Genomic DNA, 23,452 nt, shown 5'->3' with positions numbered 1-23,452 from the left:
ATTTTAGGAGACCAATGTGTGCAGTTAGTTATTTGTGGTATGTTTCCTGAAGCATCAGTTAATCACATAATGAGGTTTGGAGCAAAGTTGCAAAGCATTAGAAGTGAAGATGGCAATTTTCCTGACAAGAGGTTTACAGAGAAAACACAGTAAATACCTGCTGGTACGTCTGTCAGTCAGGGAGGAACAACCAGTCTTATCATGAGAGATCAACGGCGAGTGTCGAACCATAAAGTCCACACAGCGATTATCTGGAGGTTTTAATCCATCTCCAACCACATCCATATCCAGGTGAGAACGTGCCGGGACTAGTCGGCCACAGTAGGCAGCTAGTTTTAGTAGCTCGTGGAACAACAAGTTCACAGTTTATTGGAAAGACGTGCAGAATGAACATCATGGACATTTCGCTCTATTTTTAATCAAGGTTAAGGTGCAGTCAAAACTACAAAGGAAAAGTCTAATCAGAATAAAACCTTTCATCCCACCAGGCTGAATCTGGAGTACGTTATTAGTATTTATATGGTGAATGCAGATTTAATACTAGTGAGCAGGACTTTTCCTCAAGCGTGTGAAAATACTGTCTAAGACATGACAGATGATGTTTTCATAAAACAAATAATTTACCATCACTTCCGTTGGATGAGATAAATACTTTGGCTCCTCTTGTCTTACTCATTGAATTACAAGAGACAATGAGGATGATGTAAAAAGAACAATAACCAGAGTTTGATGGGTTGAAGGTGCATCAGAGGTTTATGACAAAGCGCCTCTCCTATCCAGAATCAACGCTGCTGTAGCAAGAGGCTCATTCAGACACACAGCTGACATCTGGTTGATGGTAACTGATGATAAAGAGCCTTTCATCGGCTCTAATTATTGTTCAGTATCATCAATAAATTCTGATCTTAAGTTGATGTCTGGTGGAGACATTTCCATCCCTAAACTCGGTGGCTTCGTTGAGATTCAGGCGGCTTCAGATCAGATATAATATCTGCTCCATATTTTTCCAGGAGCCACATTAAGAGATGATATTATTTGATCCCCCGTAGACTCAGATGGTCCTCTCCGTTCGGACTTCTCAAAGGTCCAGATGGTTTGCAGGAGGTCAACAGTGCAAATTCCCAGGTCAAAGTTCATCAAAGTTAAACTTGAAGAAAATATTTACAAAAGTTTACTTGTCTAATTTTAGCCTTTTAAACGCTTCTCTGATCGGCTCGACCCGTGTGGGACTCACAACTGCTTCTATGACCTTTAGTAGTTGGGAAAACAGCTGACTCAGCATCTGGGTCGTAACATCCCGACAAAAACAAAAACATGTCAGACTTTTTTTTGCCTTCTATTGTACTTAATTAAAACGTATGTGATGTAGCCTACTATGTTCAAATAATAGTTTCAGTAAAGATCAAGCAGCAAGTTGATCCAGTAATGCATTGCAATTATACTGCAAAGAAAAAAGAAACATTTCGACTCCCAGTTTGCATCAAAACATTCAAAAATGACCACCAGCGTGCGATAGTCTTCCATGCACCTCCTCTTTCATAAAGATAATCCACATATGATGAAACATAATGTTCCATAATCTGATTATTAAAATGATTAACAGAAATAAAACCAGAAAAAACATCTGCTGCACAAAGTATTTATAGTTTCAGATTTTTTTCTAATCTTTACTTTTTCACTCATAAATTGATGGATTTTAAAAAAAAAACTATTTCAGTATTCAAATATTATTAAAAGAAGAAGAAGGTTGAACTGGTTTCAACTGGTAGAACCACTGACCTGATATGACAAATATTATAAATGATATAACACAAATATTGTGCAGACTGATCCTGCATAACGATCTTTATGCTTTGTTTTCATTCATTTATGTCCACACTGTGTTTTTTAATACTTTTCCTGAGTTTCAGTCACAATCAGACCATTTTAGTGTAACCACATGCCTTTGGTGACAGTGTGATTATGTCTCTACATGGAAAATGACTCTTTTTCTAGCAACACATTGTCATGACTATGTTGCACCTGTGATGACAGCTTTGTTATGTCTGCTGGTCATTTCATTTTTGGAAAGTCTAATCTGCAGTTTTGTCGATGGGTTCCCGTGTTGTTGATAAAGGAGTGAGTGATTGCACAGGCTTGGACAGGCACGAGTGCCTGTGGCATTCAGGGCAGTGGGACACACAGAGCGCCTATTTTCTCTACGGGGTACGGAGGCTGTAGCGCTCGCTGTTTTCTTTTTTTTGCTTTTGTCAATAAAACCTGAGTGCCGTGGTCCTCCCTGCCTGTTTTGTTCATGTCATGTTGGTGTCTTTGAGCAAACCGATTGGTTGGGGAACCGTGAGAGCAAAGGTGACATCAGAGCGGCCCTGGGTTCCCATCGAACAGATCTAGGTCACAGCTGCGCCGGGCTGTGAGTGGACAATCAGACACAACAAGGGGGGGGTTGCAGTTAAAAGGCGCATGCACCCAACCTTCATGAAGTTAACTCACATATTTTAGTTTGTGAGAGCCCTCAGACTTGTTCTTCTAGAGGAGGAGCGGTAGCAAACCTGCATGTTTACAGCTCAGGTGACTACTGACGGGATGAACCATGTCATGAGTTTGGCAGGATGGTGTTGTTTCTTCAATTCACTGAGTTTCTGGATGGCAAAGAATGCCAGTTTGTAGCCTGATTAGTTTCTCAAGGTGTGTCTCCATCTGTGGCGTCATGGCAACCGCAGAAGTTAGCAGTTACGTGATCCGTTTTTCAGTGTTTTTTCATCTGAGGCAGGCGATAAAGATGCAGTTAGTTAAAATCCACTGTCCGTGTCATGAAAACATGAGATCTTGAATGTTCACACCGTCTAAAATACCCAACTAGCTACACAGCTGCGGTCATGACAACTCGTGACAGAAACACGATGAGATGGACATATCAATCCACTCTGCAGGTTGTTGAAAGTAACTCTCAAATCAACTGAAAATCAGGAACTGCTGCTTCTGTGTTCACTGAAAATGTCACTTGCTGCCACAGACTGGATATAGAAGTGTTCGTAGCTTCCGACTCTGTAAAATGGTTCCGATGCAGAAGTGTCTTAAGCTGCAATACCAGCGAGTGCCACTCCAAAAAGCCTCCGGCTCCATAGACTCCAGTCAGATCCACCGCTGGTCCCCCCCCCCCCCGGCTCGTCCAAATATGGTCACTTCCTGCTCCGAACTAGCAAAGATGGCGACGGACAAAATCCAGACTTGAAGATTCATAACCAGTTCAGAAGCCACAGAGCCAACTGTGAATCCTAGCTGTCAGTCAAGAGCCACGTGGCGGTTGACTGAAAACACCGGAGCCTTTTATAAGCTTTTAAATCTTAATAATACAACAATAATTTTCAAAATAACCACCAGTGTACTTATTAGAGGGCCTGAAATTAGCAACTGAGACCTTAATGACGACGTAGTATTTCTATCGAGAAGCCAAAACTTTCTGAGTGGAAGTCGGCTGAAGCCAACAAGTAGCAGCCATTGCTGGTGTTGCACTTTAAGGCTCCTTCACGGTGCCTCGAGCTGTGGTTGCTGCATCAGAGACAGACGACTACACACCAGGCGTCGCACCAGGTGGGACTTAAATTTGGTGCCAGCAGTTAATCCTGTGGGTTTTCCCCCATAGAAAAAAAAATCTGGTGTTAACTTGGTTATAAGATAAATGAAACTGAGGTTCTCACCACAATTCAGACCTTTCGGGGCATTTTGACTTGAGTTTTTCACTTTTCCCTAAAAGTCCCATAACAAGCAAATGAAATGAAAAGTCCTTCCAAAACCCCTCCCTTAAAAAAAAAAAATTGTTTTCCTTATTGTTTGCACAGGTCAGTGTTTGAGCTTCACTGTGCAGAGTTTGACACTACAAGGCTGTTTTCACAGTCTTCTGATTAATGTGCAAAGTTGAAAATCTATAGAAAGGTGAGCACTACGAGCATGATTTGTGAATCACAAATTGTTTGGAAGCCAATCTTCGTCCAATTCAATTTACAAAAGTAGAAGTTATGTGGAAACTTGTAACTCCCAGTGCACACACACTTGGGTAGTTAAGTATGAAACATCCCGTGTCCAGCATTTTTAACGGGTAAGGAGTAGACATCATTTTAAGAATTTATATAAAATAATGTAAAAAAAAATTGTAGTAGTTAAATTGGGTATTTTTATACATTTTATCTTGTCTGGACGATGTGGGAATAAAAGATTGAGGCTGCGTGATTTACTTGGTACTGTTGCTCATTAATAATCACAATCAGCAGTGAAATCATGAGTGAGTCAGATGAACTGAAGATCTGCTAGTCGGAGGTTTGAGAGGAAGCTGTTTGGTGTCAGGAAAGATAAGATGATGCTCAGATGATTTATATCACCTCTCACTGCTGGGTGTTCCTGATTTTCAGATGATATGTTGGATTAGGAGACTAAGAAGGAAGATATCAACGTATTTGTTGATGCAAAATCGTACTACAACCTCTCCTATCTGGCACAATAAATCCTCACTCACTGTAAGCAATCCTTTGTTACTGGTTTCGTCAACTCTTCAAATTGAAACCTTATCTGTCTCCTCAAGTAAACATCCACTTATGACTTACTTCCCATCATCCGGATTCTGCAGGTTTTTTTCAGACAGACGTCATGTTAATTAAAATGTTGCTGACTCTTGTTTTTATGCTACAAACAGAATATATTGGACAGCATCACTTGTTGCTTCTTTCTGCTTCAGATGTGCCCTCGGGTCCTTTCTGAGATCTGTGACGCTCTCTGGATTTCAGGAGGAATTTTTTTCGATCAACTTTTGTAATTTCCTTTTTGATTAACCCAATTTCCTTCAACCTTTCCTGTCCACTTTGGTTGCAGTTATACATTTCCTACTGCCCTTATTCAAAACACATGTGGAGTGGATGTAATGCATTCTGGTTGACCGATGCTAATGCTAGTATACAAATTGGTCTTTGTGCCAGGACTATATCAACCATTCTCCAAATGAATATGTGTTACTGAACTTTCAACAAAAATGTGTTGAAATATTGTAAATACTTGGAAGTGGATACTACTTGAAAATATACATTGAAGGTATTTTGTTGTAATATTACAATGAATATGTCTAATAAACAAAAAGATCTCATGCTGTTATTAAAATGCTTCAAAATGCCTATAAGAATAATCTAGAATATTTGTGCAGTCAACAAATGATGTGAAAAGACCCAAAGACCAACACTCGCCGTCTGTCATGACCTGTCTGACTCTCAGTATGTTAAGCCCATTGGTTTCTTTTAGCTGAAAACACCTCACAAATATGTATTATAATTTATGGCTGGACTGCAACAGCAGGGCAAGCCCAAAAAAATGGAAAAGTCTGTCACTGAGTGAGTCAGCGAATGAGTGAGGGATAAAGTCTCACTAGTGGTCGACTGAATGAACACTGCATGGCTAACTACCTGTATCTGTTTCAAATTAAAAGCCCTCCCTTCAAATTAAAAGCCACATACTAGGTTTTGATCCACGTAATAAGATAAAATAAGTACTCAGATCATTAAAAAGAAATGTGCAGTCCCATCAAGCGCCCATCCTTTGATCCGTTTTAGCCTTCATTAATAGGCTATCAAGTTGGCCTGTTAGCAGCAAAATTTTAGTTTTATCGTCATGGTTTTTGTGCTTTTACATGAAAAGATGTTGAAAAATACCTTATCGTCTAAAATGTACAGGTATTAAATTCAGGACTTCTCTGCTGAAGTCAAGACGTAGCGTGTTTGAAAGTGGACTTGAAGCTTTCCTCCATGAAGGTTCTCCATCATGTCAGACGACAGCACCGTGACCGGTTGGTCTGGGGGGGGTTGTTGTTGTTATATTGGAGACGTTCCTCAAACGCACCGTGTACAGACATGTTTCTCTATGCTTTCTGAATACCACTGTCAGATACCCTGCACTGCTTCTCGCAGATCTTGTCATCAATGTAACCAGCAGCTAGATGTGTCCATACTTGTAATGGATGCCCCCCCCCCCCCCCCCCTCAAGGCTTTTTGAAGCTTTTTGTCTCATTACTTACTTCATTGCACACTCAGCAGAAAGTGACAGACTAATTATCCCGAGGGCAGTTTTTTCTTTCTCTCTCAAACGTCGTCACACAGTCTCCTAACTGAATTCCCACTGTCTGCACAAGCATGCCACAAAATGTTTGTCTCATTGGTTGATCAGCAGCCCTGAACTAAAACAAATCTGCCAACTGAGCTTTAGATTTAAATGAAATTCATGAAGAATAGGACGTCTGTACGGTTCTTACTAATTCCATATTTTTAAATAAACCCTGTCTGAAATCATTCAGGAAAATGGCTTACTTGTGCAAAGTCAGACAAGAAATCTGGCATCCTACACACGTACAGTGGTGTGAAAAAGTGTTTGCCTCCTTCCTGATTTCCAATTTTTTTGCATGTCTGTCATACTTAAATGTTTCAGATCATCAAACAAATTTAAATATTAGTCAAAGATAACACAAGTAAACACAAAATGCAGTTTTTGAATGAAGGTTTTTATTATTAAGGGAGAAAAAAAAAATCCAAGCCCACATGGCCCTGTGTGAAAAAGTGTTTGCCCCCTCCTGTTAAAACATAACTTAACTGTGGTTTATCACACCTGAGTTCAATTTCTCGAGCCACACCCAGGCCTGATTACTGACACACCTGTTCTCAATCAAGAAACCACTTAAATAGGACCTGCTTGACAAAGTGAAGTAGACCAAAAGATCCTCAAAAGATAGACATCATGCCAAGATCCAAAGAAATTCAGGAACAAATGAGAAAGAAAGTAATTGAGATCTATCAGTCTGGAAAAGGTTCTAAAGCCATTTCTAAAGCTTTGGGACTCCAGAGAACCACAGTGAGAACCATTATCCACAAATGGAGAAAACATGGAACAGTGGTGAACCTTCCCAGGAGCGGCCGGCCGACCAAAATTACTCCAAGAGAGCAGCGACGACTCATCCGAGAGGTCACAAAAGACCCCACGACAACATCCAAAGAACTGCAGGCCTCACTTGCCTCAGTTCAGGTCAGTGTTCATGACTCCACCATAAGAAAGAGACTCGGCAAAAATGGCTGCATGGCAGAGTTCCAAGACCAAAACCACCGCTGAGCAAAAAGAACATTAAGGCTCGTCTCATTTTTGCCAGAAAACATCTTGATGATCCCCAAGACTTTTGGGAAAATACTCTGTGGACTGACGAGACCAAAGTTGAACTTTTTGGAAGGTGTGTGTCCCATTACATCTGGTGTAAAAGTAACACCGCATTTCAGAACAAGAACATCATACCAACAGTAAAATATGGTGGTGGTAGTGTGATGGTCTGGGGCTGTTTTGCTGCTTCAGGACCTGGAAGACTTGCTGTGATAAATGGAACCATGAATTCTACTGTCTACCAAAAAATCCTGAAGGAGAACGTCCGGCCATCTGTTCGTGACCTCAAGCTGAAGCCAACTTGGGTTCTGCAGCAGGACAATGATCCAAAACACACCAGCAAGTCCACCTCTGAATGGATGAAGAGAAACAAAATGAAGACTTTGGAGTGGCCTTGTCAAAGTCCTGACCTGAATCCTATTGAGATGCTGTGGTATGACCTTAAAAAGGAGGTTGGTGCTGGAAAACCCTCCAATGTGGCTGAATTACAACAACTCTGCAAAGATGAGTGGGCCAACATTCCTCCACAGCTGGAAAAGACTCATTGAAAGTTATCGCAAACGCTTGATTGCAGTTGTTGCTGCTAAGGGTGGCCCAACCAGTTATTAGGTTTAGGGCAGGGGTGTCAAACATACGGCCCGCCAGGGGGTCCGGCTCGGCCCGCTGGATGACTTTGCTAATTGTGAAAATTACAGAAAGACATAGATTGCATTTCTATGAGAATATGGAGGTTTATGAGTACAAACATTTTGTAATTTTTTTAATCGATCCAGTAATTGCTTCAAAAACAGCATAAATGCGACGTCTGCTCCGGAGGCAGCAGCGCTCGCTGCGAGGGAATCTGCAGAGGAGAGCCCAGGCAGAGAAACAGTGGGCTGATGTCTGAGTTTTTGGTCTTTATGTTTCTGGTTTATTGTAGAAAGACCTTAAAATAGGGTTTAACATCCAAAAACCTTCACCAATGATTTAAACATAGAGAAATATTGTCGTTATTATGCTATGAATTTACTGGTCTGGCCCACTTGAGATGAAAGTGGGTAGTATGTGGCCCCTCAACTAAAATGAGTTTGACACCCCTGGTTTAGGAGGCAAACACTTTTTCACACAGGGCCATGTGGGTTTGGATTTTTTTTTCTCCCTTAATAATAAAAACCTTCATTTAAAAACTGCATTTTGTGTTTACTTGTGTTATCTTTGACTAATATTTAAATTTGTTGTTTGATCTGAAACATTTAAGTGTGACAAACATGCAAAAAATTAAGAAATCACAAAAGGGGGCAAACACTTTTTCACACCACTGTATGTGCACATGCTAACTATTAAACCTTAGCCTTGTTCTGTTCAAAGGTAACAAAATACCTTTAAACACCATTAAAACTCATAAAACCCCATAAAACTGGATTTTGTTACATTTGAAGGAAGCCAGGACGTTGTATTTGTGATATATATACATATGTATATATGTATATATATCACATGTATATACAACGTGTGTATATATATATATAAGTTGTATATGCCTTTGTGAAAAACTGTGTTAGCTGCTGGATTTAGCTTCATTTTCAGTGTGCAGAGATCAGCGTGGGATCAATTCTTCTTATCCAACTCTTGGCACGAAACTATATTATGATATTTGTAAAAACCAAGCAGACTAATGTGTATTTTAATCCAAAATATAAATCTAGTATTCTAGTGTTTTTCATTAACAAATGCCATGAACTTCAAACTCACAATGACTTTATCCGATTAGCAGGTGTTTTGTGTGTGTGTGTGTGTGTGTGTGTGTGTGTGTGTGTGTGTGTGTGTGTGTGTGTGTGTGTGTGTGTGTGTGTGTGTGTGTGTGTGTGTGTATCCAAAGCCTGACATCTTATTTGTCAAAGCTCGATTGTTGTCCAAAGGAAAATTAAAAACACAACACTACACTCGGTAACATGTAGATTAATGTGCCGCAGAAAATGCCCAAATGCCTGAATTTCTTTCTTTAAAATAACATTTGTTTTGCTAAAAACTTGAGTGACCAGCAGTCATTACACATTACAGAGCCCCTTTTTAAAAATGAAAGTGTCTGTTTGTGAGGTGGTTTTTTTTAAAGATTAAGTCCTCAGTCGTCCCGATGTGCCTCAGACCGAGTGACAGAGCAGGGACGTCAGAAAAGATTCATACATTGGCCACCAAAATATTTCAATCAGTGCGCCATACAGAAGTAATTCATTTTCTCTATATATTTGAAGGTATATTTAAAAAAATGTGTTAAGAATTGTATGTTTCTATTGTTAAAGCACATAAATTAATAGCTAAGCTAAATCAAAATAAAGAAAAGGTTTGAAACCAAAAATTGTCCAATTAAACAAGAAAACCTGCAAGTAGATATTCTTTTTCAAGATGATGCCGTTGTTTGGCTTGAACTTGAGCTTTGATGTGGAACCCGTCAGGAATCAGACACGTGTATGGTTTTATTCGTTGAGGGGTCAGACAGGTCAAACAATCCATTTGACACACAGTTGGGGGCTTTACTCCTTCAACTACATGTTTTTTTTTTTCATCGCAGTCTTTGAAATGAAGGAGGTATCCCCCCACCCCCCACCCGGCACTTATAATTAGCCAAAGTTTTATGACCCTGAAAGGCGACACTCCCCTCACATCTCTGATTGGGATCAGACAGTGGGCGGCTTCGCTCTAAGCTGTCTCGTTTGTGACCAGGTGAGTCACAGTTCAAATCCCCAAACTCAACAACGACAACAACAAAGGCTCGTAAACAAGACATTACCGGTGATAGAAGACCGTCCTCACCAGCAGATATACTGCGTTATTTGAGAACTGTGTTCACATCATCCTGACAACACCTGGATGATCAACCATGGAAAGAAGGAAACTTCCAAACTTATGTCAAAATCTAGTTTTAAGGGTTTAATTATATGAGCTGATGATGGGCGCTCACATATTATAACAGCACAGAGGAGATGGCAAGAGTTCGGAGATGGAATTGCATACAGGGCAGTCGGCGGAGGTTTCAAGGACCTCTAGTGGTTGTGTGGATAATATGAAGCTTTTGTCTGCGAGGAACAAAGGAGGAAATAATGTGATGTTGTGCTGTAAACATTAGGTGATCTGTTATCTTTGAACTGATATATGACCCAATGGGAGCATTCATCAACACACTGAACTCATACATTTTAATACTACATTTTATTCATAGCACTTGTCATGATACTCAAAGACGATTATGAATCACACATTAAAAGCAGCTCTGAAAAGGTGGGTTTTGAGGACAGATTTGAATGGATGCAGAGGGGGAAAGCATTTTGGTCATTGCACCCCCCTCAAATCACCTCCTGGCCGTTAGATCTTGGTGCACAGGCTTTGGTGACTGCATGCAGTAGACGATATGCAAAACAACTGCATTGTTTCTGATGCTGTTTGCCTGATATTTTGTTCCAGATTTTTTTCATATAAGCTCAGGTCTTCTCAGTATTTCTGTCTTTTTGTGATCTTCAACGGCTCCGTGTTCTCTGTCTTTATCAGATGCTCTGAGGCTCGTCTAGACTTCATCTTCTCAAACTGGATGTGTGTTGTTCTGGGTTTTCTACCCTCATGGTTGAAATGCACTTATTGTAAGTCGCTTTGGATAAAAGCGTCAGCTAAATGAAATGTAATGTAATGTAATGTGTGTTTGGTAGTCTGGCATTCACCGTCTGTAGAAACTTGCAATTGTGTAAACAAAAGTGTCTCCACAGAAGCTTGATCAACACTTTGCTGCTCTGCTGCTGTGGTTTGTTTCTCTTTAAGTAGTCGTTTTGGGGGAGAAATCTGGGGCTGTTGCGAGGAGATGCGCAAACTTTAAACTGGTATTCTGGAAAAAAAATTGTATTTGGTAATTTGACAGTGCCTTGAAATAATCAGTGTTCTTTTTTATATCTTCCTTAAACTATCTGTCTCAAACAGCCCACAGAAGTGGAAAGCAGACGCACTCGTCACAACCGGGCGCTGTGGCAGTCGGGCTCTCCTGCCGGTCCGACGAATGTGCACGATGCATTTTCTTTTTCTCATAAAACATTTGTAAAGCAGCTGTCTTCGATTTGTTGGTGCATTGCTAAAACGTTTTGGTACCCCTAACTGTCAATCAGGGGAATATTGTGCAAAACATTTGACAGAAATGCATATTACAGCGTTCACATGCACGTACATAAATAAAACAGGGATCCACAGAAGTGCTTCATATCACTCCTGGGTAAAAAGTCCATGACAACCAACCTGCTTAATGTTTATTGTTTGGATGATTTATTTGAGTCCCTGACAGGGTTAAAAAAAAAAAAAAAAAAAGAGAGTTGTATTATTATAATATTTCAAGCAACAGTTTTATAGTGACTTTAAAGAATATCAAAATGAACTTTAAAAGCACACTGTGCATATTTAATCTGTAATTGTGGAGTGTCATTAAAATCCCAGCATGCCCAGAAACAACACAAAGGACTGAACTCTGTCTTTACTAAATGGTAGATAAGTGTTAGACTGAATTCCTTGCTGGTTATGTTTTCCACCAGTTTCATGTCAGTAGCCTTTATCACTGCAGAACTGCTGTACACCTTGATGAGTGTTTTGTTATCTGCGGTTTTTGTTGTTAATCTTTACTGTAGACACAGAGAGAGAGAGAGAGAGAGAGAGAGAGAGAGAGAGAGGAGCCTCGGATCCGACTGGTCTGACACATTTCTGAAAGTACAAACCTGTAGAAAAAGAGCAGAAAAGAAGCTGGACGAGAAGCAGGTTTTCCGGGGACGCCTTTAAAACCTCTTGGGGGCTCAGTTTGGAAGCTACGGCTCTTTTAGTTCAAGCATAACAACACTAACAAGGCATTTAAAGAAAAGCCGCAGGACATGAACAGAACCACCCCCGCCCCCCAACATGAATAAGTGCTTTGTGCGACCAAATAAGCAGCTGAAATCTCGTTTAAACAAAGTGATACACAGGAGGTGGGTTGGGTGGGGTGGGGTGGGAGGGGGGTCTCCGGGAGGTGTGCACTGTTTGTTCTGTGATCCAGACCCATCAGTCACAGCTTTTCTGCAGTCTGGAGCACATTCCACGAATCCTGCTGGGTTTTGTTCCCCATAACCTACAACAACGTCACAACAACAGAGTCCTGCCGAGCGGAGCGAGTGAGCCTCGTTTCTACACAACAAAAACAGGATCGTGACTTCACCCACAAAAACCTTCTGCACTGAATTATTTTAGATTTATATATTTCATGGATCTGGGTGGGGCTTCTGATTTGGGATAGGTTCATTTGATGCTGGTTTTGTGCCACTTTTCTGTTTAAAAAGGGCAGAATAGAGTTTATGTCAGGTTTGTAAAGCATCCGTAACTAAACCATCGTAGGACGTGGTTTGACGGTAAATTTTTGTCTTTTAATTCTAGTAAACACAAGGTTACATGAAGTTTTAGAAAACGTATTTGTTGGATAACTATGATCTGCTATCCTGGCTGTACCAGAGTAGCATAATTGTCATATTCATACATTGACTTAGCTGTAGCAACAAGTTCCACTTCTAATGTAGATGTTAGCATGTTTAAGACTTTCTGTTTGATTTGTTTACTTACTGGTGAAGGATGTTGATGTTGTTTCTGTTGGTGACGGTGATGGCTTGTTGGTTCAATGACAACATAAAGTTTATTAAGATTCAACTCAAAAGGCCCATCAAAAATATAGACTTCATTAAATAACTCGATACATTTGAAAGCTGTACTTTGTAGGAATGTAATCCCATCTTGTAATACGACTTTGTACCTTTAGGAGGCGATAGTGAGTCACTGCAGCATGCAAGCAGTCTGCCCTCAGTTGGTTGTAATGCCAAAATTGGAGTCATCAGTTTCTGTAACCTACAGTGTTGGTTAGGTTTAGGCATGAGGAGTGAGGGTGAGAATATTCAGGCAGGTCACAGAGTCTGATGGGTCGGAGGTTTCAGTGTAAACCTTATAACCAGTGGACCACCCACATCCGAGCCACAGCCAGTGAAAATGAGAGGCACACGAGCGTTGGTAAAAACTTGAAGAACTTTTTGATGGTCCACCAGGATTTGTCCCCGATAGTCAGAACACCCCTGACGTCATACTGTTAGCTGCCTTTATAAGTTATTGCTATGAAGCCACCGTTAGCATTAACAGCTGTTTACTCACCAGTCTGGAAGATACGTTGTCACAAGAGTCACAATCATCGAATGAGTGAATATATATACAGCACTAGTCTCCCATTCAATAACAAAACTGCAAAAAACATGTTTATACATTTTTGTGTAAAGCTCACTGTTGTTCTGTATCACAAATTAAATGATGACATAATCACAAAAACACGAGTTTCCAGCCTCGTTGTCAGAGATTAAATCTGGAGCCCCATGATAGATCAAAACCTCTTCTCTATTCCCTTTAATTGATTATAAATGGAACTAAATTCTAGCATCGGAGTGCATGCATCTTAAAATGTTACATGATACCATGTCACCAACATTTTAACCTGCCAATACTGTATACTCCTTCTTCTCAGTTGAATAGTGCAGTGAGTTTTCATAACAGAGAAATGCAGCCATATTCTATGAAACTGCACGACTTTCCAGCAATGTCGACTTTGAAGTTGAATCATCGTGACACTCTACATAAAGTGCTGTGTTCACAGCTGACCTCTGTCCGGTCTCCAACATAGGGCTGACATTACATCCCACTTTGTATGCTAAAAATAATAATAATAACATATTTGTGTGCCGACACTACAGCGGAGTTACCAGCACATATCACAGGGCCGTAGGTCCTGAGTGTGAGTCCCTGTTTGGGCTCCTGGACACCCGCAGTCATTCATCCAATGTGTTTTCCGTCAGGCATTAAGCACTTATTTTTTTCAAATTGCTGAGTCATATAGTGTCCCGCAAACATGGTTCAGATATTACCAGATTCTAAGCAATGTCCTCTACACAATATTAAAAAGCACATCATTCTGTTATATTTTCTAAATTATGTTTACACAGGGATGGTAAATTATTTATAAGTAATATTGTTGCTTATGTAATATATTTGTTTTAGAGTTTTAACAAAACATTTCCCACAAGCAAGTGATGTAATGTTGCACAAAAGGTCACAAAAGGACAACAGCAGCAGAAATTAGACCAAAGATCCGAGCTGTGGTCCTGAGAAATATCATGCAACAGAGAAGCTGTGGGAAGATTCAAAGGATGTAATGATAGAGGTAATTGGTTTTATCTCAATATATTGATAAGGTCTTTTCCCACCGGTCGGTCTGAGCAGCAGCGGGAAAGGAAATGATGGTGATTGTGTGATAGGAGGAGAACACCCAACGGTTCGCTGCAGAGCTGCAGATGTGGTTTGACGTTGAGGCTGAGGACTGAGTCAGATGAAGACGTGCGAATGGGACGGCGCTCCTCTGTAATTTGCGTCTGTGGAAATGAGCAGAGCCATTTCCTCTGGATCTGGCAGGGGGGTTATTACCCATAATGGGACACTCTGGGACCGACTGTCTCTTCAGCCAGGCCGAGTACATCGCTCGGTGACCTCTTTATGAGTGTGCTGTGATTAACCTCCGGATTTAAAATGATGCTGACTCGTATCCAGTCAGCACTGACGTCTACTTCAGGTCTTTCTTGTGGTTTTCTTTTGGTTCTCCAACTCTTGACTGTTGTTTCTTCTTCGTGTTCACTTTGAATGTTTCTTCTTTTCCTTTATAACTCTGTAGATGGAAATGTTAATCCACCCTTCTTAGTCCTGACTCAAATATTCCAACTATTATATTCAACTATTGAATGGATGGACATTAAATTTGGTTCGGACATTCATGCTCCCATTGGGGTGAACCGCAATAACTTTGGTGAAGACTTTTCACTTTAGTGCCATCATCAGGTCAAATTTATAATCTGCCCAATACATTCCCATCAACCGTGATGCCCTCTCAAGTATTAATATGCTAAACCAAGAAGGTTAACAGTGTAAATATGATACCTGCTTAGCACGAGGATGTGAGTATTTTAGTATGTTGCCTTTAGCCTTTAGGTCAAAGTTCAAAGTAAATGTAGACTAAAGGTTGTCTATTCCCATTCCTTCCTCTTGCTCTTCATCTTTTGCATTTTATGCCTCCGCAATGGTGACAGTATTATGTTTTTCCATATCTTCAAATTTGGCACCAACATTCAATATATGTGGAAATATCAGTGTTAATGTTTTGTCAGATGTCTGCTGAAGTTAGCATGCTAACCTGCTAGCACCGTTCTGGCCTATCTTGTAATACCACTTTGTACCACAAGATGGTACACTGGGTCACTGTAGCTTTCAATCTGCCCACAGTCCCACATCAGGAAAAGAAGTAGTGTATTTTAATGAAGGTGTATTATTATATTATGATGAAAGAAACTACAAACACAACGATGGCTGAAACCAGTGGCGCCCTGAAACTGTGGTGGTTGAATAGATATTCTATGCTGCCGGTTTGAAGATGTGTTTTATGCATCCATGTTTCCCAATTTGTCACTTTGCAACAGCATCCACGTTTCAAACGTTGCCTATTGTCCTGGCTACAACTTTAAATTCTATCAGAATCCGCTTTTTTTGCCCAAGATTGTGAACACATGTAAAGATTCCTTTGAATTATTCACGCCGTATATGAGTCTGGACTGACATAGATGTAAACTGCAACTGGACTGGTTGATGGAGCCATACAACCACAAGGTGGTAATTCTAGTTTGCTCTGCTTTGTCTTTTTTCATTTCATTTCATTATAATTTTCTCTGTCATCTTCTGAAAAGGAAATCATTTTCACATTTAGTTTTACCAACACACGAGGGGTGTACGACGAGGCGTGTTCAACATACCCAGGATTTCTGTGTCTGAGCTGGTCTCAACAAAGCGGTCAGTAGGTTGTCTGTCATATCTTATAAGTACAACAAATGCAATGCTTTTGTGGTTTCAATCAGTCTCTGCTGTAGGATGATATCAGTATATGAACTAAATTAAATGGAGTCTATATCTCATGTAAAAATTGCAGAGGAAAGCCAAAGAGGACTATCTCACTCCAAGCACCAAAAACCCCGGGATTATTTTACAATGGTTGATGACATTTTTCCAAGAAAATTGTTGGTCAGTAGGCGGTGCTTTCGTACGTTTTGATCCCATATCTCGAACATAACCTGCTCCGAACCAGGTTCAATTTGCAGCATAAGTTACCACAGCGGTCTAGTCAGGTTTATTTATCTCATGTTTTGTTGAGTCGGGCTCTCGACACAGAAAAGTGTGTTACCACATCCCAGAATGTCCTGCAGCCACACAATCAACACCGCCTCAGGAAGTAACATGCAGACATGGGTTTGACATGTTAAGCCAGTTTAGGAACCAAGGAAGATAAAAGAAGTCCATTGTTGTTCCAGGTCTCTGAAAAGTCACCGGGCCTGAAGAAGAGAGGAAAGCTTCCTCATGTTCAAGACTTGGTGAAGGAGGCGAGTTTGTTACCCAACAACTCAAACACGTGGAATCGACCCCGCTGCGGCGTACCGGACTACCCCGCCCAGAAGGAGGTGCAGTACCCGGGACGGAACCGCCAAAGACGATTCGTCCTATATGGAGGGCGTTTGGACAAGTCGGACCTCACCTACAGGTACACATCAATAATCAGTATCAATCATTCTTTGTATAATTTGAGTTTAAAAGAAGTTGAGATGTGTTTTTATATTTTCACAGCATTGTTTACATCCGACTTGTTTAAATTAGCATTTATGCCTCCAATTCAACTAAACATAATTCATATGTCCAGCAGGAGGAAAGTTGAAGCAACAAACGTAAAAATATAAGAAATACAAAATATATTCACACAAAATCTTTTCAATTGTTGTCTTTTATCTGGGCTTAGTGATTTTGTGTTTTGGATGTCTCTCTTGGAAAAAAGATCTTAATTTCAAGGATACCAATACCTGGTTAAAAAAACCGTTGTAAATATCATCTGATGTAAACTGTATCAGCCAGATCCTGGACCCGGAAATGCATCTAAAAGATTTTGCTGTTCAGGTTCACCAACGTCAGAAGAGTGTTTTTAGCCGCAGCAGGAAGCTGTTTTCAGAGCACTAAACAGCAGACTGATACAGATAGTGAGATAGTGACTAACTGGTGAATATAGTGGATCATTTGCAGACATTTCCTTTAGAAGCAAGAGGAGACCAAAAACGGAGCTAAAAGAAATTAAATCCCGGACTTTCATTCATCAGAACGGATGTGGAAATAAACACGTTCAACTTATCAACTTAAAAGATGAAGATATGTCAATGGTGTGTTTGCAACTTATTTCTGCTGCTGTTCTTTAGACGCACTGATTGATGGGAGATGTAAGATGGGGGGCAGCGGGGGAGGGAGCTATCGAGCACTTGGAAAATTCAGTCTTGGATCGAGAAAACGGGGGTGGCGGGTTTCTTTCATCTGAGGTCTCGGCTCCATTGAGACCTGGTGGTCTGCTGGCTGCTGCCTCTCTGTCTGTGTCTCCTGGGGTCCCTTTCTTTGTAGTCATTCTTTAAAGTAACAGTATAATAACACAGACAGAGAGAAAGCAAGCAGGGGGAGGCAGAGTGCTTTTAATAGCAGCAGCGACCACACACTAATTAGATTCTGCTGACCAATATAAAGCTCACGGTGACACCTGACAGAGGGATGTGGTTACCAACCATCAGGGCAACGACCCACCAAGTCAGACTACACATATCTCCATCATGGCCCAACAAGGCCACCATCCCTCCCCTGTCTTCGCATGTGACTCAAGTATGAGCAATGTAATAGTGGATGCTAAGGAGTCCCTGTGTTTACTTTTTTTTTTTTTTACTTTGAACCAGCCGGTATTTTTACTTTGTGAAGCAAGTCCTGGCCTGAGACATGAAGACATACTTGGTCAGCTGAATGCAGTGTCGTTTAACAGCTTTAAAGCTCGTTAACTAAACTGAAAAGATCTCCAGAGGCTGCGAAATAAATGATTGAACTAGCTGTGCAGGAGGGGAAAGAAACTCGACCAGTTTTTATTTTGATTTAAGAATTAATTAAATGTCTAGCTTATGCGTGTAAAGAATTTTTTCCACTATGAGGCAGAAAAAAATAAGTGTGACGTGATAAAGTCAATGATTTAAGGAGGACAGAGGAAAGTCCCTTTGAAAATAAACAAAAACTTAAGACAATCTGCTCAGATTTTGGCACCTTTGCTAAAGTTTTTTATTTTGCATTGTGTTTGCGTAAACACGCTTCAAAATTATGATCAAAGGTTTTTTCAGGGCCGATTGTGGGAGTTTAAATTAAAATTTTTCATAAAATGTCATGGTTCAGCTCTACTTCTCCTCCTAAAGTATATGGAAACAAAAGAAAGTAATTGAGAGGAATACCAGCAGAGTTTTTATCGCTTGTGCATTGCCAAATTAAGATCACATTTCCCATAAAGCCTGTTGCTTCCTGTCCCTCTTGACCCTCCTTGCATGCAAAAAGACAAGAGCCACTAACAGCCGGTATAAATCCTTGAAGGTAAAATAATGTGCTCCGGACTGACGGCCCTTCTTCCGGTTTTTGTGCCATAAAATGATGTAGCAGATTCTTTGTGATCGTCTTGTCTTTCTTCAGTAGATCAAGTTAAGATCAACTTTGTTTTGAATCTTTGTACCAATCAAACCTGCGTGTACAGATCTCAGGAGGACTCGCTGTTTTATACTGAGGTGACCAGGATACCAACTTCTTAAGCGGCCCGTGTCCAGAATTAAAAGGTCATCATTTTTGGTAGACTACAAATATTTACTTTCTTTTTACCGAGAGCGAAAATCTATTTTAATCTTAATTTGTGCATTTACGTAAACGCGTCGAGCCTAGTTTAGCATAGAGACTGGAATCAAAGGGAAACCGCTAGCTTTGCTCCCACCAGGTAAAAAGAAATCTCACTAATTAACATGTTGTATATTGTTTGTTTGTGTCTTGTTGTCTCTGCACAAGAGAACCATTAAAACTTGTTTCAGTTTGTTTCAGGGGAGGTAGATGCTTTAACTAGTTCAGTCAGGTTGCCAGGTTTGGTAACATTGTGCCAAAACTGTGCAATAGCCAGCAGCAGTGCACAGAAATACAAGCTGAACACGTCCTGATGGCTCCAAACGTGACCCACGTGTGAGTTTCAGTCGTATCCACTCACTCTCAAAGTGTTGAACTATTTCTTTAATTCTTTGGCACATAGTTTTTAATTAAAGGAGGGTTAAAGTTGTTAATTTACCAAATCCAAATACTATTATCTGTTAAGGTCATAGATCAGAACAACAAGTACAATAATTAATGGTTCATTTATTTTGTACAAAACCTATTGTATGAAACAACTTTCCTATTTTAGGGAGTTTAATATACCCAATTGTTTTTTATTGCAATATTGTTGTGCCATTTTTAGTCTATTTTCAAAGAGTACCAGAGTACTTGGAGTAAATCAGTTTTTACGATTTCCACCCTGATGATAAACTAAGGTTTTATATACATCTCCTCCTCCAGAGCTTCCAAAGAGTGCCTGAATAATGTAATATACACTTTGGTTTTTATCCAGTAACCCGTCTGCATGTTATTTATCTCATTATACAAAGCTAAACTGTAGTTCTGTCTAATTCACAACTCTCTACCTCAGCCCCTTAATGTTGTAAATTGTAAATGTAAGACTTTGTCCTATTTCACTGCTGCAGCTTCTCTCCGGTTTAAAGTTTAAACTAAATTTACTCAGAGCTCTGTATAATTTACAAACTATGGCCAAAGCGATGTGTTGAAACTCTGCTTATTATTCACACAGGGATCTGCAGCACTGCACAAACATGCAAAAAGATTGTAATCAGATTAAAGATTACAAGGTGAAAGATTATTTATGGTACATCGAATACTTTCTCCCGCAGAGAAGCTTTCTTTCCTTTTACTTGGCAAGTTGGCCATTAATTAAAGCAATCTGCAATCCTTAAAGGGAAGGAACGGAGACAACACTGTGATTGTTTCAATTTACAACAAAAACACACCGATGAGTCATTAGGGCATTAAGTACCATCACTTTAAACCCTGTTAAACTAGGGAAAATGGATTTGGACACATCCTAAATGCACTTTCACAAATAGCTGCAGACCGTGATCTTAAGTCATTCAAATACAGCTGGAGGAGTTGTTTTTTTCCCGTTAACACACGGCTTTGTTTTATCTTAAAGAAAAAAGGGGCAGACAATGATGCAGGGTTTTGTTAGTGAGCCTGAGGGCTCCAATAACAGCACACACCTCCCACAGATACAGCTGCAGATATCAGACGGCCCCTTACTGCTGGTGTACATCCTGTGTGACTGACACCTCAGTGTGTGACTGACACCTGAATGTGTGATTGACACCTGAGTGTGTGACTGACACCTGAGTGTGTGATTGACACTTGAGTGTGTGATTGACACTTGAGTGTGTGACTGACACCTCAGTGTGTGACTGACACCTGAATGTGTGACTGACACCTGAGTGTGTGACTGACACCTGAGTGTGTGATTGACACCTGAGTGTGTGATTGACACCTGAGTGTGTGACTGACACCTGCCTTGGTCTCCCGCAGGATCGTTCGTTTTCCTTGGCAGATGGGCGAGGAGAAGGTCCGACGCGTCTTCCGGGAAGCGTTGAAAATATGGAGCGACGTCACCCCGCTCACCTTCACCGAGATCCACAGTGGGAAGGCCGACATCCGCATCGATTTCACCAGGTGGGAGGACACACTGACAAAAAAACATCTTTAAACATGACTGAAAATGAAGAATGAGGAAATTAATTACATCAAAAGTATATGAGAGACACATGAAGCAGCTCAAATAACATCACAAAAATATCCCTTGTCTTAAAGTGGCTTGGATGGACCTCTATATACAAATAGTTTCTGCCTCTTTCTCCACCCATCCCTCCATCACTCGCTCCAGCGGTCAGCGCGATGATACGTTAAGCTCCACCTCATAAGTTGACAGGATTGGGTCCTTGGTTTTGTGCTGATAGAAACCTTGGCTGTCTGAATCCGTGTCGATACTCCGCTGCTGTTCCAGAGTGGAAATACTCAACCACGGCACTGACTGCTTATTTCACTGGTGTTATCTTCTGGTCAGCGGTTTAGTTGTGTTGTGGACAATGCAACAAACAGCTCTTGGTTTCATGGACTTCCCAAGATACTGGAAACCCTCCTTTGAGATCGAGCATCACTGTGACCTGTAGCATCACATCATGACGCTGACACTGACACTGACAAACGTGTAGACGTTTGTCAGCTGCACATTCACGCAATCCCAAATATTAATATCAGTCTAGTTTCATAAGCACAATTCTGAATTCTGTGAACAAAACTGACAAAATTGTAAAAGCACATTTGTTTGCAATGCAAACTATTTCATTCTCACATCATATATTTTTACTTACAATCTTGATTTTTGATTGCAGGGCGAGAAATTTGCTCTTTTGTTTTTCTTGCATAATAAAGACACAAAAGTACCTTCATATGCTGCTCTCTGTTCTTGTCACAACAGAATTACTTGCAATAGTTGTTGAGATATTTAATTCTGGATTAAAGTGGTGTCCCGAACGCCAGGAGGCTAACCAGGAGGCTAATATGATGTAGACATCGTCATTCCTGATTGGCTTAAAGAAACTCAATCAGAAACAAGACAAAAGCTGCAATTTAATGATCATTTTCATTGTTGATTATAATCAGGAGTAACTGATTAGTCAGTTTGTGGACCAGAAAAAAAGTCAATGACAGTCAGAATCACAGTATTCCAGAGGACAATGTGACGTCTTCAAATTGTCCAGTTAAGAGTCCAAATATTTGGCCTTTTGTTGGATAATGATTAAAGAATCAGAATCTGTTATTAAAGCTTGGTACAGATTGATTTATCTGTTGAGTTACACATCAGCTGATCATTTTAACACTAAATAAAAACATTTGACAGTTTCAAGATGATTTTAAATTAAGAGACTACATAAATCATGTGTTTTTAATTCGGCACTTTTTCTTTTTGGTGGCTCTCCTGGACTTTCCAGTTATTCCACAAATCATCACAAGCATCTCAGTCAACAGACACACAAAGTCAAATATTTTAAACCTATTTATGAGTTTGAACCGACAGAGTGAGATGAGTTCAAATCATAATTTTCCAAATGATCTTTGTTTGAAAGGGATTGCAGGAGCCACAGAGATGGAAACAGGAGATAGTGGAGCAAGAAGGGACAAGCAGCTGCCAAACAGCAGAGACATAAAGACAGTTTTATGACAGTGGATTTATGTCATCTTTGAAGTTACCTCATTTTCTTTTATGAAGCTTGGTTTGTTTATTCCTGCAGGTTGTTTCTGTTTTTCCCTTTTTAATCATTTCTTTAAATCAAACTTCACTGTTCGTCATGTCAATCTTTGTGGTGAAAAACAATTGAAAGATATTATGTTTGAATTTATTTATACCATATTAGACTAATCAATACCTAATCAATACCCACTGTAAACACGAATCAGTACCTGCAATGATGTTGACGTGCATCTGTAATGGTTAAAAAAGGAATCAGGCACGGTTACAGATGGGTTTTTAATTCATGTATCATACAGCGTTGCCTGTAATTGTAAAAGTTGACAGCTTGTTATTTAAAAATGTTTTTAAAGGGTTCATCATGCTTGAATCCCTCCAGAGAGCCTTTAATGATCTTCAGGGTGTTTATGTTTTTTTTATGATGAACCTGTAGGTACTGGCACGGAGACAACCTTCCCTTCGACGGACCCGGTGGGATCCTCGCTCACGCCTTCTTCCCTAAAACACACAGACAGGGCGACATTCACTTCGACTACGATGAGTCCTGGACCCTCGGAAACCACATGGGTGAGTGTTGGGTTGACTTTGTTTTTATTTATCAAACTGATAAAATACATTTTTGATTTTATTGAAAGGTCATGAAAAGTCCTCTGTTTGTCCTGCTAATAAAAAGAATAGAAACTGTTTATCAAGCTTCTATTGCTTCACAAAGACAACCACCCCTCTGCTTTCTCTAATAGTATTAATTAGGCGACGCAATATAACTAAGAATAAAGTAGTTGCGGACTATTATGTACATTTGAACAATTTATATGATTTTATGCTCTTTTTTTCTGTTTTTTTTTTTTTTGTTGGCATTCATCAGAGGGTGAAAACAAACAAAATGAATAAGTCTAAAATTATATTTTTTTCACCATCACTGTTTCACATCTTGTGTGCAACTGAACTCTCTTTATTGTA

General features: G+C 40.1%; 1 protein-coding gene across 1 annotated transcript in view; it reads left to right on the top strand.

Annotated features, from left to right (window-relative positions):
• Window positions 1-23,452, top strand: part of LOC138210300 (stromelysin-3-like) — a 75,154-nt gene that overhangs the window by 1,455 nt on the left and 50,247 nt on the right. Inside the window, 3 exon segments of the mRNA XM_069169365.1 lie at window positions 16,587-16,813; window positions 20,773-20,916; window positions 22,926-23,059. Of these exon segments, the coding sequence (XP_069025466.1) occupies window positions 16,587-16,813; window positions 20,773-20,916; window positions 22,926-23,059 (505 nt within the window).

Source organism: Embiotoca jacksoni, unplaced genomic scaffold (assembly GCF_022577435.1).
Source record: "Embiotoca jacksoni isolate LCO1_2020_lvr unplaced genomic scaffold, fEmbJac1.0.p SCAF_44, whole genome shotgun sequence".
Taxonomy (NCBI): domain Eukaryota; kingdom Metazoa; phylum Chordata; class Actinopteri; family Embiotocidae; genus Embiotoca; species Embiotoca jacksoni.
This window is presented reverse-complemented; position numbering and strand designations above follow the sequence as displayed.